Source organism: Ochotona curzoniae, unplaced genomic scaffold (assembly GCF_017591425.1).
Source record: "Ochotona curzoniae isolate NIBS_2020 unplaced genomic scaffold, NIBS_Ocur_1.0 contig_883, whole genome shotgun sequence".
NCBI classification, from domain to species: Eukaryota; Metazoa; Chordata; class Mammalia; order Lagomorpha; family Ochotonidae; genus Ochotona; species Ochotona curzoniae.
In genome coordinates, this window is record NW_024466599.1 from 16327291 (window position 1) to 16353360 (window position 26070).

Below are 26070 nucleotides of genomic sequence, written 5' to 3' on the forward strand. Positions count from 1 at the left end.
CATGGGCTTAGGCACTTGGGCCATCTTCCCCTGCTTTCCCAAACACATTAGCAGGGGGCTGGGTTAGAAATGCAGCAGCCAGGACATGAACCGGCACTCACATTTCCCTGATAATTAGTGAAGTTGACTATATTTTCATGATCACTTAATATGTCTTTGGAGAAATACCTACTGAGGCTCTTACTTCATTTTTAAAATGAGGTTCTATTAGTACTTGTACTATGCAGTTATTTAAGTTCCTTACATATTTTGGGTGTTAACCCCTTCTTGGATACATGGTTTGCACATTTTCTCCCATTCTTGGGTTGTCTGTTCATTTTGCTGTTTCCTGAATAGAAGCTTCTAGTTTGATCTGGCTCCACTTGTTTCTATCAGATCTTATTGTGAGTGCAGTCAGTTCTGTCCTTCTGGTGGGGTAGGCTTGTTTGCTGCCACCAGGAGATCCAAAAAGCAGGTGGTGGTTTAAATGTAGAGGCTTACAGGACTCATAGCCAGGTAGATTGGCAGGTCATTGGGTTTCCCCTCTTCATGCATCTCAGGGTCCTGTCAAATGGGCTTGCTTATTTATTGTCAGCACCTGGCTTCCCAGGTGAGCCCAAGGAGCCCATTCCCGTCAGCCTGAGGGACACCATCTTGGTGGTGCAGGTGGGCAAGGCTTGGAGGTGGCCTCCATCACCTCCTTACATGTTATATGGGCTAAGGACCAATGCATGGCACCCCACCTATAGAGTACAAGGGTGCTGTGGTCTGCTGTGGTCTGTGGAGTCCCAGGACACAGAACCTCAGGTGGGAGGTGAGAGGGTTGTGGGGTTTCCTGTAGCAGAAGGGCCGGTGTGGGGCTGGATCTGGGAGGAAACAGAGTCCTTCTCTTCCATCAGCAGGTGTCAGGAGCCAGACAACAGAGACCTCGCTCCTGGGCACCCGGGGACTGCAGACAGAGAGGGACAGCGCCACCTGTGCAAAGAAGAGTGATGACGGCTGAGCACCTGGGCGAGCACCTGGCCGCACTGCAGGCAGCAGTCCAGCAAGGCTGCAGTGGTGTGTGTTAAAAATATGGTTAAAATATTGCATTGGTGTTTTCTTTTTCCATAAGTGGAAATATTGCAAAAAGTATTCAAATAAAAATAAGGGTTTTGAGCTCATGCATTGAAATGGGAACCACATGAGTGAGGTATTTGCATTCTCTGGAAAGTGTTAATGATGTGGTCATTTTATGACATTACGCTGAGGGGCCTGGTGGCTCCTGGTGGCTTTCTCAGGCAGCTCTTCAGAGCACAGGTTCACTCACCCAGGGCAGGCTCCGACCGGCCAGAGGCTGCGAATGCCACTGCCCTGTTGGGGTCTCACTGCCCAGGTACATGTTAGGGGCCTCAGCAAGGGAGGCACCCCAGACATACAAGGCACATCTGCTCAGTCCTCCTGTGTCTTGGGGCACTTTCTGCTGTCCCCATGTCCTGCAGGATCAGGCACTAGGACAGTGTGCCCAGAGTCCCCTGTAACCTTAGACGTCACTGGACTCGGGTCCCACAGGCCCTTTTTCTTAAGTCTCCACCCAGAGACTGACCTACCCAGGGGTGAAGGCAGCCTGAGCCACAGTCATCCGGTGGGAATTAAGGCCCCACAGTCCAGGAGACAGAAGGACCATTCTGCAGCTGTGATCCCTCACCTCCCCAGAACCAGTAAACTGCCCAATCCAGCCGGGACAGCCTCATGTCTGAAAACCAGGACTCTGACAAGTCCACACCTGGCTATGGAACCACTAAAACACGCTCCCCAGAGTCCAGGGGGTGGTCAGCAGGTGCTTTGCTCAGTGAGGCGGTTCTGAGCAGGCAGAGCTGCAGAAGAGAACAGCAGGTTCACTTGTTTGGTTTTACATATTGAACAGTGTCTTATTTATGGGTAAACTTTAACCGCTCAGTGCCCGAGATCAGTACCTGGAGTGTTAAGTGATGGACTCTTGAGTCTGGATATAAGCTGTGCTTCCTAGCGCTGCTGTGTCGGTGACCAGGCTTGGACAGAAGCAGGGCCTTCGGGGCATGCTCCAGCCTTGGGCCATTTGACTCCTGCCTGGTTCTTCCAGCTTCCAGCAGAGGGAGCAGGGCTCCTGCAGCCTGGGGGGCCGCCTCAGAAGCCAGGAATTTAGCATAAAAGACCTTGTTTTCAGCACCATCCAAAACAGACTTCACATTTGCAACCCAGAGGCCCAGCCAGCATCCCAGACAGGCGTGGCTGTGGCCTTGGCCCGACAGGGGCCTGTCAGGCAGCCAGGGCCTTGGAAGCTGGAGGGGCACTGCTGACCCTGCTAAGTCACCTGGAGGTTTCCACTCACGGAGGCCAGGTGTGCATCCAGGGGAGCCCCTGGGTCGCCTGTTCCGGCCCCACCCCTCAGTTCCCCCACATTGAGCCAGGGGAGAAATCTGGTTTCCTCATGAGCAACCTCCAGAATCCCCATTCCAAAGCAGATCTCAGGGAAGTCAATCAGGCCCACCTTGTGACATTCATAAACTTTTATTCTCTTTCTGTACATATTGGCAATGATCAAGCTTAAGGATGCATGGCCTATGAAATATGCAAAACATGAATTTACATAAATAATTTATACTTCAGAAAATTAAAGTTGAAAAATATTTTCCACATTATTAGAGTTCACAGTATTTAAAGGAAATCAAGCTTCTCTCTTATATTTCAAACTGTATTGTCTTAGCAGAGGATGGTAAAACCTGACCAGGATAAAATGATCAAGTTTCGGCTTTTATTCAGTGCACGAGTAGATGCGATTTCTGAATGGGCTCCGCAAGCAAGGGGGCCATGGCATTTTATCCCACCTCTCTAACGTCCTGAGTGGCTGTGTCCACGGAGTCCCTGGACGTGGAATGGTTCCAGCTTCACCAAGCCACTCCAGAGTGGACATGTTCAACCAGCGTCTGGCGGTCTGATGCCTCGTTTCCACGTGATACTTGTTTACAGCCCTGAACATGGAAACCCTGGCATCTAAACACAGCTGAACACGGGAACACTAATCCAAGGCACTGTGCTACGGGGTTGCTTTATTGATAGGAAGGCTCGTGGTTGCATAGATTGCTAGCGAGTTAGTGTGCAGTGTGAGGCCCCAGGGGCGTGGGGCTCGATGAACAAAGGAAGCCGCAGGATGCTCCTCCAGCTGCAGGTCCATCGCTGTGGGCAGATCCGCGTCCTCTACAGGAGAGGCTTTTGCTCAAAAAGCTGCAGGTCGAGGCGGACCCAGACTTCTCCAGTGGGAACCTCATGCAGCAGCAGCCGGCGGGTCGTGGGGCCCTTGCCATCCTGTTCTGTTCGGATTTTTGCCACTGGAATTTCAGTACGACCCAGGAAATCTGGTGAATAAACGCCATGGGACAGTTCAATATCTTTAAAAACTGTTAACCTCAGGAAGAGTGAAATAGGGTTTGCAGAACTCTTGAAAGCTCAGGCTAGCAACTTCTGAGACTCCTGGCTATGAGCAGGCATGCCTGGGTGTGTGTTGGGTGACAGCCAACTGTGTGAGAGACATTGCCCGGGAGGCCTCGGTGGGACAGGGCTGCACCTGCCTGGTGTGCACCAGGAGCTCAATGTCCATCTTGGCATGTGAGTGGAAACTGCCCCGGTGAGCTGGTGCAGGCCTGTATCACTCCACTTGGTGACTGGAGCACCTGAATTGAGACCCGGGTCCTGGAAAACCTTTCTATCCCCTGCCAGGCCTCACTATTCCTGAGCACCTGTAGGAGAGGGTTCCGGGACTCTTCCCTTCTACTGAACTGCTGGGTGCTCACACTCCTTTATCAAACAGCATAATGTCTGTACGCGACCTCCACACACCCTTGTGTACCCTTTGACCCACCTGTAGCTTCCACGTAATCCCTAACATGGTGACAGTGTGCTGTGAGTACTCTGCACACAGTATCGCTTAGGGAATAATGCCACGGGAAAAGCTGGCTTGTTCAGGCCAGACGGAGTTTTCCTTTTCTCCAAGATCTTTTCAATCCACGGGAGGTTGGCTTAGCACATGCAGAACCTGTGGATATGGGTGGGGACTGACCACACTCACCATCTGGGGAAAACTGGTCTCGGTCGAACATGGTGAGACACAGCACGTCTTGGTAAAGGTCCTTGATGAAGAACTGGCAGTTGAAATTCCACTTGGGATTCAGGGTGTCCTGGAGGGTTCTGGTGGTGTAGCTCTGAGAGCCCATGCTGACCTCACAGTAGGGGTTGCTCTTTCCTATACAAAACAAAGCAGGGGGACAGGTGGCACCAGGAAGTGAGATGCACGACTGAGGGCTCCTCTGGGGCAGCTGAGGAGCCCCAGTAGTCCCAGTAGCCCCAGGAGCTGCTGCTGGGCTCCTGACTGCCCCCGCTCTGAGGATCAGGTCCCCAATGCTCTGGACATGGCTGTTGAGTATGCACAAGGTACTGCTTCAGGCTGCAGACCTGTAGGGAGTGCCTCTCACTGGGCGGTGGCGGTACCATGGTCCAACCAAACTAGTTCATACAGAGTTCATACAGACTGACTTAAGCTTCGTTGTTTATTGACTTGAGCAACAGACGATGGAGTCAGAACTCCCATCTGCTACTTTACTCCTTGAATGCCTGCAGTGGCCAGGGGTGGGATGGACCAAAGTCAGGAGACAGGAACTCAGTTCAGGCCTCTGGTATGGCTAGGCAGGGAAGCAGCACTAAAGCCATCACTGGCTGTCTGCTGGGAGTATATTGCATGAAGCTGGAATCAGAAGCCAACCCAGCCATTTGGACAAGGAGTGTGGGTGCCCAGCCAGCATCTTCATCGCTTGGCCAGACACTGACTTTGAAGAAGCCTCTTGCCATGACATGTTCAGAGGAGCCACAGTGCAGGCTGGGGTAGCTACCATGTCTGTCACGTCAAAGAGCACTTACCATTTGGTTTACAGGCTTTCAACTCTGTGGCTTCGATAACATGCACCATCAGCCGCCCAATGCCTGAAGCCTTTTGAGAGCGGGCTGCAGCAGAGGAAGACAGTTTGTGTTAATCCCTTCTCTGAGAACACAGGTAGTATGGTCAACCCCAGCTTCCACTGCCACCGTCCTGTGCCTAGCAGCCCAGCCTTTGGCTGCCCCCTGCTTGTCACCTCTGCTATCTCTTGGTTCCCAACCCATCTTCCAAGATCCAGGTCCAAGCGCACAGGCACCTACGTTGTTACCCCACACTCCACTGGGTCAGAAGTCCTGCATCCTGTCTGCATCCCCGGCCAGAGGAGAGACAGTGAGGCATGTGAGTTATTTTAGTCCTCCTCGTAGGAGCACCTCAGTTGCCTAGCAAGTAGTAATAGTAATAAGACAATGAGGCTACTCCAGACTTTCATGTAAACCCCAACTGGTTGAGCTGCCTGATGACCTTGCAAAGTGGCTGCTGCTCATCTGACAGATGAGAACAACTGAGGCTCAGCAGGTGCTGCGGTCAGAGCTCTGAGAAGTGAGCTCAACGTCTGAAAATGAACCATCAGCGCCTAAGCCATTCCCCGTGACTCCAATCAGACACAACCATTTCAGACCATGAGGCAGTTTTACTTAGGGTCTTACTCTACTCTGGAATCTCAAATACTTCCACCATGGAGATGAGTTACATTATCTGGGTAAACATGGTTTAATGAAGCAGGTTAAGAGTTTAACAACAAGGCAGGTGCTCTGGCAGGCAGCCAGTTTTTCCAACTTGGGGTGAAGTACAACTCTTCCTCTGAGAGCTGCTGCCCCTCCACTGTGAATACACACTCAGCTCCCTGGGATTCAGGGTCACCCCGGGGCTGATGCCTCTGCATGGGCCAGGTCAGGCAGCACAGAGGAGGCACTAACTAAGGAGCTGGACACACAGCAACACACACCGGTACCCGTGGTAGGCCAAACTCAAGAGTTCTATTGGCATCTTTGGCCAATTAAGAGATCAGTTTGAGCGCCATAAAATGATTCAATCATTTTTTTGCGATTACAAGCTTTTGAAGTCAAATGGCAAAAGCTGATTTACACATACCTGTCTGGAGTACACAACAAAATAAGGCAAACCTGAATGAAAAAAACATAAAGAGCTGCGACTAGAGCAGCCAGCCTGAGTGGGAAGACTGGTTGGGGTAGAAGGCTGCCCGGAAAGGAGCTGGGCAGGCAATAGGTGGGGGGTGCTCAGAGCACAGGGGGGTGTGGCCTTGCTGGAGCTATTCTGGGGAGGCTGGGAAGAATGTGGGAGCCTTGACAGACTCAGGTAGAGGGCAATGGGGGGTAGGGGACCACTACAACGACAGCTATAGCTACACTGAGCTGGGCGATCACATGCCCCATGAACAGTGTGGACAGAGTCACTGAGGGACAAACCCGGGCCCTGCAGAGGGTGTGCAATTGCCTGTGACTTGGGGGACCTGGGCAGAAGTAACTACAGGACCTCCTGCTCAAGGACAGGGTCCTCCAGTACAAGTAACAGTGGCTATGGCATCCAGGAAGCTATCCTGGAGGAGATGTAGTTTGTCTATGGCCTGGAGGTGAAGCATGTGTGTGTCAGGGGGTGGGCAGCATGCCCAAGCAGGCCTGACAAGCAATAGAGTTGCTCATGCAGCCAGTGACATAGGCTAGGTCTGGGCAATTCTGTGAAAAGGCTCCTCCAGGGACTCATATGCTAACCCTGGGTAGGAAGTTGGAGAGTCCAGGCCAGGGTGAGAGGAGGGGCCTGGGCAGAGAGGACACGTGATGGCAGAGTGGCATTCTGAGGAGCAGAGGTGGCAGCAGTGGTTGGAGCCCCATCACCCATCCTTCAATGGATCTGGTCTCCCAGTCTCACAGCAGGACTCAAGATGCTCTGGTAGGTACCTTGGTAAGCCTTTTCTCGCTTTTTCTTTTCTGTGTCGATGTACTGCTCAGATGCTGCCTTGATCTTCTGCACCCACGCGGTCCTGGGGAGAAGCAAAGTGAGGACCATTGGGGGCTTCCTGCACTCATGGTGTGGCCTACGGCTTGGGCACTTCCCTCTTTTTCTAAGCTTAACTTCAGCAGTCCCACTGAGACACCTAACACCTAATGTTACCATGTAACCAAAGCCTCGCCTGCTGAAGGAGGTTGGAGTTGAGGACTTTGGAAGCCAGGTCTGAGACTGCCTGGGGCTGGGGACACAGGGCAAGCAGGTGGCCTCTGCACAGGGGCATGAGGGGAGCTGTGAGGGCTGGAAGGTCCAGTTGTACTAGGCCCCAGGATGGCATGCAGGCTGCAGTGGGGACTGAGGCCTTGGGGCTGCCACTCTGCAGTGGCTGAGGGGAGAACTGATGGGAGTTACGAGATGGTCATGGGGTTGAGCTGAGGGTGGGACCGTCAAGGGGTTGGGGATGCTTGGGTGCAGGGGAGGTGGGCTCGTGGCAGGGGGTGGCTTCTCAGTGTGTAGACAGGTGGCCCCCGGGGCAGGACTGACCTCTCGTTAATGTTGTCTGTGCGGAGGGTGTAGACACGATCAATGTGGGAGATGTGGAAGACAGGCTCATCGCTGGAGGGGTCGGTGGGCAGCTTTACTAGGACTTCATTCAGGAAGATGGGCTGAAAGAGTTGGGGCCAAACCTGTGCTGTGAGTTGGGTTGGCCGCCACTTGCCCTGGGACATGGACAGGACAAGGATAGGTGGCAATGGGCCAGCCTCTGCTATGGCAAAGTAAAACCTGGGGGCCAACAGTGTGTTCCTGCTCCAGGACAGGCAGCCGCTGCTGTGACAGGCCCTTTCCTTGGCACATTCACACTGGGCGCCAGCCTCAGGCTGGGTTTCGCAGTCATCACTGGGCTGGACTCAGGCAGGGGCAGGCCTGGGGCTTCTTGTGCCAGGAGGCAGCCAGATGCAAGGCGGGCCTGTGGCCATCGCCATTTGCAGGCTGGGAGGAGAGCCAAGTGGCCCAGCGGCTCCATCCCTTTGGGAGTGGCACAGGCAGCACCAGCCATGGAACAAGAGGCAGGGTGAGGCTTGAGGGCAGCCCAGGCTTGGTGAGATGACTGAGGTAGAGGTGCACCTCCGCCAGGCCCCTGGTGCCCGGGCTAGGTCTACTGTACGCACCGTCTTGTACATTTTGAATTGGGCGTTGGACTTGGAGCTGAAGAGCTTCTCAGAGCTGGAGGAGACAGCAAACTGCTTGACCATGTAGGTCAGGAGCAAGAAGTCGTTGAAGAGGAATCCATGCAGCTCCTTGTTGCTCTTGGTCTTGTACAACTTCCCACTGTGCAGGAGCTTCCGGGGTCCCAGGCAGTTGGTGAGGGAGTTGAAAATCAGTTGCTTAAAGAGAGAAGCAATGCCCCGCACTGAGCTCCAGCACCGTCCACTGCAGCACCCCAACCAAGGGGGCCCTGGGGACAGGCTAGCGGGGCATGTGGCTGAGATCATTCAGATCTTCGCACACACTGCGCTTCAGACTATTGGCTAGCCCCATCAAAGCTGTGTCTTCCACCAGTGATATCCTCTATAAGAGGGCCTGGTGTTTAGGCTCACTGGTTAATCCTCCCATTCCAAGCGCTGGGATCACATATGGACACTGGCTTGTGTCCTGGTTGCTCTACTTCCCATCCAGCTCCCTGTTTGTGGCCTGGGAAAGCAGTCAAGGGCCACCCAAAGCCTTGGGACCTTGCACCCATGTGGGAGATTTGGAAGAAGCTCCTGGCTTTGGATTGGCTCAGCTCCAGCCTCTGTGGCCATATGGGAGTGAACTGATGAATGGAAGATCTGTCTGTCTTTCCTTCTCTCTGTAAAACTGCCTTTCCAATAAAAATAAAAAATAAAAAACAAAAGCCTTCCTTTACAAAAAAAAGAGGATGCCCATTGCAGGAGTTGGGTCTTGGGTAGCAGCAGGAGGTGAGGTGTAGACCATCCACACCAGGGGAAGACCTGAAGCTGGCTCCCTACCCACCCCAAAGATACAGTTCAACTGCAGAAGCCTCACCTCTGCAAGACCCTCGCACTGCACATGCACCTGGATCCACTCCAGTCGGTCTGAATTCTCCTTCTCCCGGACTCCCTCGTTGACTTGGGAGCAAAGCTCCTCGGCTCGTTCGAGGGCCAGCTTCAGGGAGGAGTGGTCCACATGGTTCTCGGGGGTGTTCTCCAGGATCTGCAGAAGAGCAGACAGTGCCCTGTGAGCGTGGGGTGCTCCCACCCCACTGGGGTCCTGACCACATGCCCACTAACACCTGGGCTGCTTCCACACATGTGGTGCTGCACGTGGCGTGCAAAACGTGAGTCCCAGGATGCGGGTTCCATGCTGAGAAGCCCACAGTCCCACATGTTCTTGGGGAGACAGGGACCTTAGGAAAAAAGACTGGAGATGTTGGTTATGCCAGTGTTAGGCTCTGCCCCATCTCTGCGGTGAAGATGGGGCTCCACACTTGGAGACCTAGAGGGGCCTTTGCCCTGCTCACACAGATACAATGAGATGCTGCAATAACTGGGGAGGCTCATTGGAAGGGACTGGCAGACCAGGTCGGTGGCTTTGGATGATTCTTGTATTTGCCCCAGGGAGGCATCAAGTTCTGCAAGCTTGTGTGTGCATTCACATACATGCTGGCCCAGGGGGCAGTGGGACATGGCTGTGGTGGCCCATCGCCACGCAGGTGAGCTGGCACATGCTGGGGCTCCCTGAGCAGGTGGGTCCAGGACTGCCCCAATCTAAGACTCACACTTCTGATGAGCAGCGGGTAGCGGGTGATTCTCTGCATGGGCTTCAGCAGGAAACTGGAGAGGGGCATCCCTTTACAGCGGGGGTCAGATGCCAGCTTCTGTAAGAGAGTTGGGAGGCTGTGAGGAACTCTCAGAATTAAGGCAAACAAAGGAGGCACCTGCTGTACTCTTGCCACCAACAATCTCTGAGATTCTAAATTGTGTTTAGTAACTTGAGATCCAAAATAACACCTACCAGGTTGACTTAGGACTATCTCAGCTCCTGGGCCAAGCCCGTGGCTGCTCTTGGTTCTGTGTTAGCAGCCTGCAGAAATGTGCCCTCCTCTGCTTCTAGAACCATTCTCTTGGCCATCTGACAGCCCACTAGCTTTCATCCAAAGGTGCCTTGATCTCAACATACCCCAAATACAGTCCTCATCTTCCCTTGTAATCGCCATCGCCTTTCCCTCCACCCATCTGGGCTAGTGGCACCAATCTGCCCTGCCCTGCTCTATGGCGCTCTTGTCTCTGGTTCTAGATTCCCCTAGCTCTGCACACCCACTGTTCCTACTTCACCAGGAGCCATCACCATCGTCGCTGAGTACCTATTGCATGCCAGCTAATGGATGCGTGAGCCTTGGCTGGCACAGTCCCTGCTGCTGTCTCTTCATGTGGCTGGTTCCCACTGGCACTGCAGATTCAGGACAAGCTTCCCCTTGTCAGACTCTCCCCTGGGACTTGGGGGACCCTCTTCTGGGCACTTTGGACACATACCACCCGAGCACCAGGTGCTATGGCAGACGTGTATATTCCAGGTGTCTGCATCCCGTACCAGGCTATTACTGCTGGGCGCCCAAACAACCCATCCCTTGTTCTACCTGTACCAGGGCAGCAGCTGAAGAAGGCAGCTGGCACTCTAGGATGGTTGCTTCCAATGAATAAAACACATCTGCTATAGTTTATCGAAGCCTTATTCTACTGCTGGACCTTAAGACTGTCTCTCTCCAGGGTTTTAGATGTTCTTATGCTTATAGATGGTGCTATCACTAGCAACTTCTCATTTCTATATTTTTTGAACTTTGGTAAATAACATTTTGGAGCACAGCTAAGATGACATTTTGGCTCTTTAAATTTTAAAAAAATTTGAAAACATTTCCTGATTTTATTTGAAAATACACATGCAGAGCAAGAGAAATGGAGACCGAGCGCTTCACTGGTTTACCTGACAAAAAATCATTTACAGCATGACTCCTCCACCTGTTACCTGGTGCAGAGCTGCTTTGACCAGAGGTAGCCAGAGGGGGCCGTGGGAAGGAGGGACAGTGTCCTGGAGAAAGCCTGGCCAACAGGAAGCATGTCCATGGCTTCACCCCCCAATCCCCATGACAAACAGCCCGGAATTCCCTCCAGGCCTTAGATGTGGGTGACCCAGGTACTGGGGCCATCACCCAAAGCTTGGGCCTTCCAGGAGGCTGGACACCAGAGCAGAGTCAGGACTCAAATCAAGGGAAGCGGGGCACAGGTGTCCCAAGCTTTTGCTTATACCAATTTTCTACCAGATTTTCTTTTTTTGGACAAGAAGTGATCAGAAAATTCTCTGTCAGTTTCCTCTGGAAACTGATGAAGATGCCTTCTCCACTGAGCAGAGCACCTGCTGGGCCACTGTCCCCTCCAGATCAGAGGCAGCGCTTTCCTGCTGCTCCAGCAGATTCCCGCGAGGCCCTGCAGGCAGTTACCTTTAGAAACTCTTTGAAGTCTGCGTCCTCGTCTGTCTTCTGCTGCAACAAGGCCGCTCCGTTGAGCTGGCAGCTGCAGAAGCGGATGTAGGCCTGCATGTGGGCCAGCTCGGCCGCCAGGATGTCCCCGATCATCTGTACGGGCATCTTCTCGCCGCCTGTCTTCTTACGCACCCGCAGGGCCCTGCGAAGAGCACAGCCTCACCTTCGGCTTCGGAGGGAGCGCCCGGGCCAGCTGCTGGGGAGACCCACAGGGATGTGTCCTGGGGACTTCCCCAGGAGCCTCCGGCCCTGGGAGAGAGGTGGGTGCGAGGGGATGCAGCAGGGGCCCCTAATGGCATTGCTGGCCATGTCTGCCCATCAGAGAAAAGGAAGACGGTCCTTGAGAATTTAGTTTGCCCAAGATCTTAACAAAGTTTCCTCTTAAAAAAAAAAAAAAAAAGAACCTCAAACTCATTCCTAATGGAACCAAGAAGGAAACAGGAAACTTGCAGTCTGCTCTGGGAGGAGACAGTGCAGGTATCACAGGGACCAGCGGCTGGGGGTCGGGGACATGGTCTCTGGGGAGAGCTGCCAGCCCTGGGTAGACCCATAGGTGGCCATAGTGGTCAGTCCCTGCAGCATGCAGATTGGAGTCACCATCCCCACACCCTGTGACATGGTGCACCGGGGGATTGTGGGAGCAGCCCAGGCAGCTCCTCCATCCGGGACCCTACACGAGCACACTGTGTCATGACTGTATCGGTTCAAACACAGTGTTCTCTCTGTTCTGTTTCTTTGCTTTCCTCAGCGCTTACATATTTTGGAGTTTTAGGGCTCAAGTGGCCCCTCAGGGGGGCTTGCTCATGACTCACTTCAGCAGTTTTGTGTTGGACATGATGAGCTCCTTCCAGTTGACAAAGATCAAGGTCATTTCTCCTTCCGTGAGAAGGTTGGACTCCGCCATCCGTTTCTGGAAAACCTAAAATTCAAAGCAGAGAAAAAAACCTTGCATGTGAATACACAAGTCTGCGTGTTTTCTGCATCATACAGGGTCTTCCATATGCTGCAACTAAGAAGACTGTGATATTAGTGAGCAAACATACTGATGACTGCTGGACTTGAAATTCAACATCCCTAGGGCTGCCATGGTGGTACAGTAGGCAAAGCCTTCAGTGTCAGAATCCCATATAGGTGCTGACTCGTGTCCCAGCACCACTTCTGATCCACCTCCCTGCTTTTGGCCTGGGAAATCAGCAGAGGATGGCCCAAGTTCTTGGACTCTTGCACCCATGTGGGAGACCCCTAAGAAGCTTCTGCATTCCAGCTGTAAACAGGCCCACATCTGGCTGTTGTGGCCCTTTGGGGAGTGAACCAGCAGATGTGGGATCTCTATCTGTCTCTCTCTTTCTCTGTAGCTCTTTCAAGTAAAAATAAAATAAACCTTAAATTTTTTTTTGTTTTTAAGAAATGGAACATCTCTTGTCTTCTTGCTATTTGGGCTTCCATCTTAGCTGGTTCTAAAGACAGATTCCAGTAATCTCATGAAGAGGGAGCTCTCTCCCCTCTCATGGAGAGGCTGTGTAGGGGCCACAGAACAGCTGTATGCTGTAGGCGCCTGCGGAGCTGGGAGGGCGTGTCTTGTCATGCTGAGCGCCTCAGAGCTCTGACAACAGTGTGTAGGATGCTCAACAAGAGACACGGCATGACAGCTTATGTAACCCCAAACTGGAAACAGGCAGGTTGCAGGCTCAGGGTTGGCAGGGCATTGGGGAACCCCACCACTCTGCATCTGTGTGTCAGCCTGGCAGGACTCTGGGACTCCAGGAGCCTGGCATAGGCATGCGGATGCATGGGGAGTATGGAGGGGGCTCATTTAGCCTCATAGGTGACGTGGTGAAGCTAAGTCAGGTATGACTTTCCCAGTTGACTTACAGGGGATGACTTTAAAAGCCTTAAAGAAACACAGCAGTTCTCTGCGCCAATTCTTCTGAGATGAACCTTTCCAAAATTCATCCAACAGCAGCCAGTGTTGAGGCAGAGCTGGAAAAGCTGCCATCTGCAACGCTGGCATCCCATAGGGATGCTGGTTCAAGTCCTGGCTGCTCCATTTCCAATCCAGCTCCTTGCTAATGCTTCCCTGGGAAAGCAGGGGATGGCTCACATGTGCGGGCCCCTGCTACCGCCATGGGACACCTGGAAGAAGCCCCTGGCTCCTGGCTTTGGCCTGGCCCAGTCCCCGCCATTGCAGTCATCTGGGGAGTCAATTAACAAACGAAAGATTTCTCTCTCTGTAACTTATAACAAATAAACAAATCTTTAAAGAAAAATCCTCCTAACATATCACTCCCTGTCAAAATCACTCAAAGGCTCGCAGTTGGCCTTGTGGTTATGCAGCAAACTTCCTCCCAAGGTACACAGACCTGTGGGATCTGCACCTGCCGGCCTTGGGCTGGGTCTGTGTGGACATCCAGCTGGACAACCTGTGGGTCCCTAAGTCTCTCTGCACATCCTTCCTGGAGATCTGGGTGAGTCCTGGGGTGGGAAGACACACTCCCTCCCCCAGGCTGCTGCCTGCTCTGGACTCAGCTGTCTGAGCACTGGCACTTCCTCTTGCTGGTGGATGGCTGGCACACTGAGTGCCTGCTGAGCTGAGCTAAGTGCTTTCCCAGGCTCAGCCCAAAATGCTGTGATGTTCTTCCAGTCAGATGGAGGGTGCTGGGCCACCTCGGGGAGAGCTGGTACTGGACATGCAGTGTCCCTGGCTCGAGGCTGCCAGCAGAGGACAGGGAGGCAGTTCTCTTCCTCTCTGAGCCCCGTGGTTGGTCCCTCCTTTTTAATAGCTCCGTGCTGCACAGTGAAGGAAGCAGAGGGCAGGAAGATGGTCAAGCCCTCTGGGAACCTCTATGGGTATGGGAATGAGAAGCCTCTGGCAGGGCAGGGAAGGGCAGAGAAGGGCAGAGAAGAGTGTTTAAAAATTTTTTTTAGAAGTCAGATAAAATGAACAAATTTCATGACACACTTAAGTGCCTAGTGATACCTCCTACCTGCCTGCACAACCCATGTCCTTCCTTATTTCATTTTCCCCCCTAATTTTTATGATGGGGGCAGTGTGCTTTTCCCCCAAAGCTCTCAATCCCAGCCCGACTGCTTGCCCCTCGGTGTATCTGGCAAGGTGGGCATTGCAGGAACAAGCAAAGCTCCAAATGGTGAGGTGACGACTGCAGTGGGTAAGCACTCTGTCTAGTGCCAGGAAGGCTGCCTCACGCACCTATAGATCTGGCTGCTAGACCCTGGGTGCAGGCTGGCACTGGTGAGGACTACTCAGAAGGGTGGGCTCTTCCATCATGTAGCCGGGCAGAGAAAGGGCAGATGTGTAGTCAGCTGGGAAGGTCCACGAGGGGCTAGGCTGGGTTTTGGAGATGCGGGGCTAGGGTCTACACAGTTCCTGCTCACAGGGACCACCAAGAGAGAAGGGAGGGGAGTGCAAAGGGACAAGCACTGGGGGGCTTGGAGGCCCTGAGTGTCAAGGGCTGCCTGCCCCATGGCGAATGGGTCCAGGGCAGGCAGGGCTGTGGCTGGGGTGGAGGGCAGAAGCACCAGGATGCAGCCTCTGTTCTACTCTACCCATGAGGTCATGGCCAGGTGCCCTTCCTAGATCTGCATGGAGACACATGCTCTCCTTAAGTGGTTTGTTGACTAACCTGGGTCTTCTCACCCAAGGGCCTAGACATAGTGACTGGGAGTGAAAAGCCAGGGCTGCACCATTATAGCAGAAGGGAAAAGTCCTGTCCATCCCAAAGGCAGTCGGGGCCAAGTGCTGCCCTGAGGAAGGCTGGAGTCGCCAGTGTCGAGGTCACCAGTCATAGTGATGGACACGAATGTCAGCAGGAAACATGTGAGGCTGGAGCAGACCTTCTGGGTGGACCTGCTGGGCCTGCCACCCGCTTCACAAGTCCTTGGGACACAGCAAAGTGTATGAGTGTATCAGGTACAAGCGGAGTTGGGCAGAAGTGCATTGGGAATGAGTGGCCTTGTCCCCTTCTTAGTCAGCTTCTGCCACGTGCAGCCAAGGTGTTCAAGTGCCTACTTATTTTCTCTGCGCTCTGGGTGAGTGACCTAATCAGGGGAGGCAGCTGGCACCTGTGAGCTCATACCCCACAAGTGCAGACTGCCTTGGTCTCCTGTGTGCAGGCAGCTACCCTCCCGCTGGCTGCTGCCCTCGCCCGTCGGCGATGGGCCCTCACCTCCACGACAAGCTGAAGGTCATCCATGTACCGCTCCTCCGTCTGGATCAGCTCGTGGATGTAGCCCTGTCTTTTCCTCTCCGTCGGCTGCATTGTGTCCAGGGTCTGGAGGTCAGCACACCCTGTGGGGAGACATGGCAGTGTTTGAGATGGGACTGTACACCCTGAAGGACACTGACAACTACTGTGGCACAGCATGTTATGCCGCCACCTGGGGTTCTGGCATCCTGTATGAGCGCTGGTTATAGTCCTGGCTGCTTGGCCTCAGATCCAGCTCTATCCTAATACACCTGGGAAAGCAGCAGCAGATGACCCAGTGCTTGGGCTCCTGTACCCATGGAGGAGGCCTGAATGGAATTCCTGACTCCTGGCTGGCCCAAACCCAGATATAGCAGCCATTTTGAGGCATGAACCAGCAGACAGAAATTCTGTCTGTCTATCTGTCTCTCTCTTTCTCTCTCTCTCTCTCCCTCTCTGCAATTGCTTTTCAAATCAATCAATCAATCTTTTAAAAAGACTTTTCAATTCTGGTCAGAAAGAATTCACGGCTTTTGAGAGTACTCAGTAGCCTCCAGGGCGCTGCATGCGGGTCAGGTGGAGAGCCAGCCCACTTCCTTGGACCGCCAAGGGCCAATGAACAAAGCCTTGAGGTTGCAGTGTGCTCCCACTGTCTCTACTGAGGGCTAACAGCAGCACCTAGGTTTTGAGGAGACACCCTCAAGGAGGGCAGAAGGGAGCCGAGCTGGTGCAGACCCTCCATGCTTCAAACCCTCACCGTTCCAAGCTTTGAGATTATGAGAGTGATTGTCTGGGTCAAACCCATCCGGCCACCCATCTCCAGATGAAGAGCTACACTGATTGGTCAAACATCAATTTAGGTTTTCGCTGTACAATTATTTTTACTAACTTGAAAGGCAGACAAAGAGAAATATCCCATGTACTGCTTCAATCGCTAACTGCCTTCCATAAGTGAAGGCAAGAACCAGGCTCACAATCCATTCCCACGTGCTGGCAGCGATCCACACGGGCCAAGCACTTTTTGCTTCCCAGGTGTATGTTAGCAGGACGCTGGATGGGAAGTGGAGGTAAGACCTCAGCCCAAATTCCCCCCGCCCCCCCCAATTTAGTGTTTTAAAATGCTGGTCAGGCCCAGCATTAAAAAAAAATTAAATGGAAACTACCAGGTGCACAGCTTTAGCAGGTACTAGAAACATTTTTAGTTACATGTATTTGGAAGTAGAGAAAAGGTTTCTTATTTTGAGTTACAAAAAAAAAAAAAAAAACAAACCAAAACAAAACAAAACTGAGAACTGTAGAGTTCTCAAAAAAAAGTACTAATGCTAGAAAATATTTAATTCCCCAGAAACCAGCTATCCTACTAAGACAAGGGCTGTAACTCCTGGTTTTGGATCCACTGCAGGGAGCCAGGCACAAGTGACTTGAAAGATGTCACAGGCAGCCTGCACAAGGGCAACATACTGCTTTCACTCTGCATCAATTTATAGCACATGCAGATATCAAGCTGTGATATGAGAAAATTTCAGAACCATCCATCAAGTAGCTGGGGCTTATCTAGGAAGAGTCAGGTTGGGGGAGAAATAGCCCAGGAAGCCCTCCCTCAGACAAAAAACAAATGCACGTAGGAACCAGTGAGTATCATTAGTGGGAAGCCCTGGATTTGGACCAGGCCTGGGCCCAGGCTCCACACACCAAACCAACAGAGAGCTTAATCACAGGAAGTGAGCTTGAGCTGGTTGCAGGAGGCCCTACAGGCAACTAAGCGAGTAAGCTGCAGCCAACTGACCGGTTGATTGACTAATGCGTAGGCAACTAAGCTGTTTCTTCTGCCCCACTTCTGCTTTTCTATAAACACTCTCGGAGCACACTGCTGGAACTTCTGGGTGAAGCACTTTTGTTTTATATTTCTTTGCTCAAGTAAACTCTAATAAGTAACCAAACAACAAAATCAAGCAAACAAAAATAATTAATTAGTCTAAAGAATTTCTCTCTTAATAGTTCGCAGCAAACTATAGCATGATGCAGCCAGGGTGCTCCAGAAAGCTGGGGGGGTGGGAGCAAAGAGGAAGGAAGAGAGCATGACGACTTGTAGCTGAGGTGTCAGAAGGACAAAAGGCAGCAGGTGCCACCTTCAACAGGACCTTGAGGACAGGGGTTCTTTGTTGAGAGCATTTTATTAGTAGACGTCCCTGAGGACAATATATTAAAATCAGGCTATCAGGGGCTGGTGTCATAGCTCAACAGGCTAATCCTCCACCTTCAAGCGCCGGCATCCCATATGGGCACCAGTTCATGTCCTGGCTGCTCAACTTCCCAATCAGCTCCTTGCCGGTGGCCTGGGAAAGCAGTGGAGGTTGGCCCAAAGCCTTGGGACCTTGCACTTGCATCCTGGCTCTTGGCTGTGGATTAGTTCAGCTCCAGCTGTTGTGGCCATTTGGGGAGTGAATGAGCAGATGGAAGATTCTCTCTGTCTCTGTTTCTCCCTCTCTCTATAAATCTCCCATTCAATAATAAATAAATAAATCTTTTTTAAAAAAAGATTTTTAAAAGTCTTTTTTTATAGAGAGAGGGAGATTCTTTTTCAAAAAAGATTTATTTTATTTTTATTTCAGAGGCGGATACAGAGAGGAAGAGAGACAGAGAGAAAGATCTTCCGTCCGATGATTCACTCCCCAAGTGAGCAAAACAGCCAGTACCGTGCCAATCTGAAGCCGGGAGCCAGGAGCTCTTTCAGGTCTCCCACACGGGTGCAGGGTCCCAAGGTTTTGGGCCGTCCTCAACTGCTTTCCCAGGTCACAAGCAGGGAGCTGGACGGGAAGTGGGGCCACCGGGATTAGAACCGGCGCCCACCTGGGATCTTAGTGCATGTAAGGTGAGGACTATGCTATTGCGCCGGGCCCAAATAAATCTTCCTTTAAAAAATGAAATAAAATCAGGTCATCAACAATCACAACTACATACAGCATTCCTGGTAAATTTCTTTTCCTAAATCAGACCCTGCACCAACCAGCAGAGATGCGCCAGTTCTTTCTTGTACACAGTTAACAACACCCTGCGGAGGACGTATTCCACAGCGGCTGTGTGCGTGCTGCCCCCCAGCAGCCTGAGAAAGGTGAGTTCTTCTGGAGAGACGTCAGTGACCCGCACCTACTCTGTCCTCCATGGGCCGTTCTGCAGGTCGGCTGGCTCCGGAGAACACGCTCCAGAAGGGGAGAGGCTGTTTCTGACACCTCCACTGGGGTTCTTGGAGAGAGACCCCAGTGGTCATGTCACAGCAGGTTTTCAGCAGTCACAAATGGTGCCGACCATCTGCCCTCTCCCACCTCCAGACCCACCGCCAGCAGACACCTGCTCTTGTGGATGGAGATCTGGGGCAGGAGCTAGTCCTTCCCAGCGCGCCGTCTGGGGGTGGGCAGGGGGTTTCTGATACATGCAGACATTCCTCCCAGGGAACCTCCTGTCTGGCAACGAGAATAGAAGGACAGAAGCAGACCATGCAAGGAATAGGTGAGGTTTTAAGTGGGTGGGTGGGGGAGTTCTCTTCTGATTTCCTGTGAATGTTTGTATTTTTGCACAGATTTGAGCTTGTGACTTTTCTATTTTCTGCACATGTTGCCAATATCTTAAAAAAAAATTACTCCTACAGAAATCACATTACGCAGGTTGTGCTTGGTGCCATGAAGGAGCAATCACAGGGCCGCTGCCCTGTTCCAAACCCTCAAGCTTTCACTTTTCTGGGCAGGGCGACTGTGTATTTGGCTCTGCCAGGAGCACTGCACTGCACTGCAGGGAGTGACTGAGTATGGCGGATCCAGAGGCTACTTCTGATCCTGTCTGACCATGCTTTGGCACAGCAAGGAGGAGAGACCCGATGGCCAGACACCAGGCTGAAAGGTGCTGCCCAAGGTGTGTGACCACCGGTGCTGGGTGCTGAGGTGAGAGGAAAGCGACCAGACACTTCCCATGGCTACTCTGTCTCTCACACTCCGTATTCATTTCCGTTCTGTTCACAACAGGTTTGCCACACCCATGTTCCCTTCAAATGAGTGATGTGTGGAGTTCAAAGTGCCTATTGCTTCGTCTGACAGTTACTAGAATAAGTACATAATGAACAAAATAAATCGAGTCAGGCGGAGCACTAATGTGCACACACGTATCACTCTTTGGGAAACAAGGATTCACCTTAAACCCCACCAGATGGGACTCTCCTATCTCAGAATAGCAGGACAAGCCTTGGCTGCAGCAGGCAGGCCACTCGCTTGTGAGTGAACGTGGGGACAGCCCTGGCACACCACGCCCTGCTGGCCCTCTGCATTACTTTGCATTCTTCGTGGTCCAGCCTGACTCCTACCCTCACTTCCAGATGTTCTTACCTGTGAAGTCTTGGTAAAAAAATTAAGGGCAGGGTACCTCTCGCCACCTCCCCCATCTTCTCTTGGCTCACTGGTCCTCATATGTTTTTCTGGGTCGGGAAAGGGGGAGACTTCCTGCTTCTAAGGTCAGCTTTCTGAACTGGCTATTCCCTCCAGTTTCCATCGATCAGCTATTTTCAGTCTTCTCTGCTTCTTTCTGAGCACACACATCCTTCTGTGTCTCTCCTATCCTATCCCAGTATGTGTAACAGATGCCCTTCCTCAGCACCCTCTCTTCTGTCCCACTGCCAAACTCATGGAAGGAGTTCACGCTCATGGCCAACTCCTTTCAGCTCCCTTGTCACTTCTCTACCTCGCGTTGCCCTGGCCTCTGTCCCATGTTTCTCCTGATCCTGGCCTGGGGCACCTCAGAGTGACCTTGGTGAGTCCTCCAAGCACAGCCCAGGGCACAGGCACCTTAGTTGAGTGCTTCTGCACAGGATCATGCTGGCCTCTGCCTGCCACCAGGTTCTCTGCTCTTCCCAGGGAGCATCCCTGGCACTGCCTAGCTCATGAGGGTGAACACGTCCAGGCAAGTCTGTGGACTGAGCAGGACCGCAGTGTGCATAAGTCTGAGAAACATTCAATCTGATAATCCCAGAGTTCTCTACACTCATCTCACCACAGAAGCCTCTTTTTTTCTTTTTGAAAGGTAGGAGGGCAAAAATCTTTGGATGAACTGAGGAAGTATAAGGTTAGAATATGCCCCCTTTGCCTTTATCGGTAGCTACACTGTCCAGTATAACAGCCATTAGCAATACATGACTAGTAAACCCTGGGAAAATGGCTAGTCCAGAGACATATCCACTGCAGACAAGAAATACACACTGCGTTTGGAAGACTTATGCACATGGATAATTTACTGATCACACGATAAAATGATGCTTTGGATCTACTGGATTAAGTAAAAATAGTATTCAAATTAACTTTATCTGATTTATTACTATTTTTTTAAATGTGATTGCCAGAAATTTTAAAATGACACACAGGGCTGCATTTGAACAGGTCATATTAGCCATTACACTTTGTGCTACACTCCTTCCCTTACAGCTTCTGGTTCAGCAACTTCTGGTATCTCTGGAATCAAGTCCTAACTCACTGGCACAGGGCTCTGGGGTCTTCCTCATCTAGTCTGCAACTTCCTGTCCAGCCTTGGCATTGATCACACTGCCCACCTCTCAGCCATGCTGGTCTAAGTCCTATCCTTACAATATTCTGCATGTGCGCCCGTGGCTCTGCTACCTTAACTCCTGCTTCTCATAGAAGCATCTCTCTCATCCTTCAAGGCACACACAAGGGCCACTACTTGGGAAACCTTTGCCAGCCCTCCGTGCCCCTGATGCCCACACCTGCCTGTCCTTTGGTTTCCACAGGGCTGCTGTGCATGCATATCTAACTCCTGACACAATGTACCTTGCACATCCCGTCGTCAGTCTGTGTGGGATGTCTTCTCCCACTGTGAACAGTGCTGTGCTAACAGACTAAGCCCTGTGCTGACCGCCAGAGGTCAGCATGCAAGACTTTTGCTAAGCATGAAGATGCTCTGCTGGGCCAGGGCCTGTCCAGGGATCCATTCCTCACCGTTTCCCTGCTCTGTGTCATAAGGAGGCTGACCCTGCATGCTCCTTCCTTTAAGGTGCTGGTTGGCCTTCTGTCTGGTTTGGCCCGAGGGGAAGTGCTGGTGGGAGACTGAAGCTTACAGGGCAAATTAGGAACAGGAAGATGCTAAGAGAGGTTTTCTCTCTGCTGGGTAAAGAATGAAAACGCAGGGTTTGAATTTCACACAAACTGGAAGCTGAAGAATTCTAAAACGGGGACAGGCCTTTAGCACAGCAGTTAGGGTGCTGCCTGGGATGCTGCACTGACAGCAGAGCATCCAGGTTTGGGCACCAGCTCTGCCATCAGTTCCAGCTTCCTGCTGATGTACAATCGTGAGTAATGGCTCAAGGACTTGGATCCTACAACTCACGTGAACACTGCATGGGGCTCTGGGCTCCTGGTTTTAGTTTGGCCCAGCCCTGGCTACTGTGAATTTTTGGGGAGTGAACCAGTAGATGGAAGATCTTTCTCTCTCTACCTTTCGAAACAAAGCAAAACAAAACCAAAATAACAACCTAGTTTTTTTTTTCTTTAAAAGAATTCACAATCTAACGAATGCATGCAAAAATTGCTCCATGATGGTGATGCCCTTGGAGAGCTTGGACAAAGCCAATGTGTAACTTGGGGCCAGCTTTTGGCACAAAGGATTGAGCCACCACTTATAATGCTGGTGTTCCATATCAGAGTGCTCTGCTTCTAGTCCAGTTCTCTGTTAACTTGCTTAGAAAGGCAGCAGAGGATGGCACAAGTACTTGGGGCCCCTGTCACTCACATGGGAGGCCCACATGGAGTCCCAGGTTCCTGGTTTCAGCATTAACTAGCCTTGGACCTTGTGGCCATTTGGGGAATGATCCAGAAAATGAAAGATCGATCTCTCTCTCTTTTCAATTATGTAAATATATGAAAAGAAAACATGCAACTGAGTTGGAAGGTCACTCTCAGAACCTTGGCCCCATAGGGATCCTACAGAAAAGCAAACTTCACTTAAGATGTGTTCAAAGCACCACCCCCCCCCACCAAAAAAAGACAACATAGGGAACAAATCCATCATAAATTTGTTTAAAAATTACTATAACCAAGACAACAATAGAAAAAAATCATCAGATAAATAAAATAAAATATTGGTGCTTTAACATAAGACATATATAATAAGGGTCTTAAAATTACTTAGAATGCAGCCTAGAAACAAAAGGAAATAGAAAACACAAAATGGAGGTTGAGGACACTGAGGACAGAAGGAGACAGCCCAACATACCTCTAACATTGAGAGCTAACCCTGACTAACCCACTAATACTCGGAGATACTCAACACACAGCAGAGGGTACAGAGAATGACGGTGACACCAGACGTCTGATTGCACCACCATCCCTGAATGAAGGGAAAGACGCTTTCAGGCCAAGTCCTCAGGTCACCCGACCTGCAGACATGAGTGAAGGATCTGGTAAGAGATATATTCAGGGAAGAAGGAAATTCAGTAAGAAGGAAAACAGTGAGCCATCAGAAGGAATGGTGAGTACTAAAAATATTAGCAGATTTGAGAAGAATCAAAATGATCATTGAGCATGTAAGATAACAGTCACGGCGATGGCTTAGTTGGTGGGTGTCAGTTCAAACAGAGATGTGATGACACAACGCAGGAGCATCACTGGAGATGAGCCATTTGCCTTGCTATGATCAGAATCAATGTGGACTTCATCAAAGGGAAAAACACACATTAGAATGTGAAAGTGATTACTGAGAAAACAGACACAGAACACATAACTCCTAAGCTAGCAGAGGGAAATAGGGAACATGAATCGATGCAGTGGAAGGCCCCGCATGAAAGCTGCACCGTAAGCAGAACATACATGGCAAGGCAGCTAAATGGAAGCATTACGTCATCAGGCCAGTGACAACTGCTTCGATTTGTCAGGGAAAAGAAAGCTCCTGGATGTAGAAGAAAGTCATGGAAACAGCTGGAAAATCTATAGAAGTGTAAATTCTAAAAAAGTAACTGAGGAGACTATCAACAACAGACACATTTAGGCTATAAAGATGTATGCTGAGAGGATCTAAAGAATTCTCCGAGAAGAAATCAGTGAATGTGGCCCACGAGAAGAAGGGTGTCAGGGAAGCTCCAATGCCCGAGCAAGCAGAGCGTGTTACTGCTGTTAACTGAGGTGGAAATCAACACGGGGCAGCCTGGGGGGAGATGGCTAAGGGACAGAGCTCTGCCTTCAAGCACATTCCTAACCCAACTATTCCTCACCATCTCCATCGCTCTCACTCTGACCCACCCCCCCACAGATCTCCTTGCTGTCTGTCCATCTTCTGTTTTGATCTAGCAAACCAGGGCAACCCTGTCTAAAGGTCATCAGATCATGTCACTCCTTTGATTAAAACCCTTCAGTAGCTCTTCGTATGCTAGGTAAAATCCAAAGTTCTTCAAAACAGCCTTCAAGAATAGAAACAACCTCCCTTGTCTCCTGGGTTACTGTGCCCTCGTTTCTCAAAATTCCTGCTGTGTTTTATTCTATATCCTGACATGTAGAAGTTGTTCAAGTGTTTGCAGGATGGGAAAGGAAGGCAAGTGCTAGGCTGCAGCAGACAGTACAGCAACAGTTCCTCAAGATGGTTGGAGAAATGGAGGAAGACTTCCTCACAGGTGTTTTCTGTAGAGAGGAAGCATGGTCATGGTTTCCAGGGGAATGACCAGTAGAGGGCTGGGCCATGAGGGTCCAACCCAGCAGGAAGATGTGTGTCTCACCACACTGAGGCACTCAGCTGTTATTTATTACAGGGCAAGCAAGAGACAGAAGCAAATGAGAGAAGTCTAAGAAACAGGAGGAGAAAGCGCTGGAAGATTCCAAAAGGTGAAAGACAAAAGGCAATCTGTGACAATGAACACAGAGCAGGCTTGTTCAAAGTATGTCATAAATCCAAGACAAGTCCCGGTCCTTTCTGAGGAGAGCAACACTACCGAACAATGCTATTCTCTGTGTATACACTTCAGCAGCCAGAGCATCAAGCCATGGTTTTCAGTAGCCTTGTTTTTCAATTTGGTAAAAAGACACGATGTTAACAGTGAATCCAGAAAACTACACTTGCACATTTTCTGCAGGTTGCTTTTATACTGAAGTTTCCAGGACACTGGAAAATTACTGTGTATTTTGTCAAAGAGCAGCCTTCCATCCACTAGGAAAACATTAAGTCCAAGTAACATGCTCGGTAGCACCAGGGAGCTACAGAGGTGTTTTTTGTTTTTTGTGTTTGTTTTTAAATTTAAATAATTCTTGAACAGACTTTTTCTTTCAAATGCAGAATTACAGAGAGAGATCAAAGAAGTGTTGGCCCCTTGAACATATTTTGGAACCACTGGGTTTTCTGAGGCCTGTCAGAATGTTCTATTGTGCAACCAAATGCACCAAAAAGAAGGCCACATTACACTCTCATGTTCCAAAGCTTCCAAAACAGTAACATTTGGCTATATGGAAACAGCAGGATTGCGGCTGACCCTGCAGCATCACAGGTAAAGCCACCACCTGCATGGCTGGCATTACCATCTGAGTGCTGGTTTGCATCCTGGCTGCCCCACTTTTAATGCAACTCCTTGCTGATGGCCTGGGAAAACAGTGGGAGATGTTCAAGTACTTGGGCCTCTGCACCCACATGAAAGACTGGGATGAATCTCCTGGCTTCAGTCTGGCCAAGCCCTGGAAATTGTGGCATTTAGGGAGTGAACCAGAGGATGAAAGCTCCATCTCTCCTCCCCTGACTCTTTGTAAGTCTGCCTTTCAAATATATATTTGTTAAAGCTGGCAAACATAAACCTGACTTTGGTTCATGCTGAATTTAATTTTAGAGGAAAAAGCAGCTCAGCATAATTATCCTGCATTAGCTGAAAGCATTGAAAAGCCAAGCGGGTCCTTGCTCCCTTAAACACTTCTGTGTGTGTGTGTGTGTGTGTGTGTGTCCAAGTCACAGGACTGTCCCTTTATTTACCTTCCTATTCTGTCACACACACCGGTAGAATCCAGTGTCTACACTGTGCACTGCTGTTTATCAGCACAGAGAGGGCTGCACTGCTGTCTTGGCACAACAGGACTTTCACAAATATATATATTTTTTGTTGGTGCTAATTTTCTATTCCTTTTTAAAAGCTTTCATTTATTTGAAAGACACACACACAAAGATACTGAGAGGTCTGTATCTTGTTCACTTAGTAGTAGAGCCAGCACGAACAGGAACCCTCCCACTCTATTTCTACAATTATTTTATCATTCTCTCTGGGAAACTGAAAGATTATTTGACAATAACTTCAAGACACCTCTCTTAAAGATATCTTTCTTAACTTGTTGCTCTTGTTTAAAACAAAGCTTAAAAATGATTCTCAAATGGATGCTGAGGTTTCCAAGTTGAGGCAAAGGACTCAGCACAGCCAACACAGGACT

At 50.7% G+C, this 26070-nt stretch overlaps 1 protein-coding gene across 2 annotated transcripts in view; it reads right to left on the reverse strand.

Moving 5' to 3' along the window:
- Positions 1-2489: 2489 nt before the first annotated feature.
- Positions 2490-26070, reverse strand: part of ITSN2 (intersectin 2) — a 141715-nt gene continuing 118134 nt past the window's right edge. For both annotated transcript variants that reach the window (XM_040992917.1, XM_040992916.1), the window contains 11 exons: positions 15611-15732; positions 12239-12345; positions 11385-11568; positions 9669-9767; positions 8936-9103; positions 8059-8274; positions 7433-7554; positions 6841-6923; positions 4909-4992; positions 4064-4237; positions 2490-3353 (listed from right to left, as the gene is read on the reverse strand). In XM_040992917.1, coding sequence (XP_040848851.1) covers positions 3196-3353; positions 4064-4237; positions 4909-4992; positions 6841-6923; positions 7433-7554; positions 8059-8274; positions 8936-9103; positions 9669-9767; positions 11385-11568; positions 12239-12345; positions 15611-15732 — 1517 coding nt within the window. In that variant the 3' untranslated portion in view covers positions 2490-3195. The remainder of the gene's footprint in view (positions 3354-4063; positions 4238-4908; positions 4993-6840; positions 6924-7432; positions 7555-8058; positions 8275-8935; positions 9104-9668; positions 9768-11384; positions 11569-12238; positions 12346-15610; positions 15733-26070) is intronic.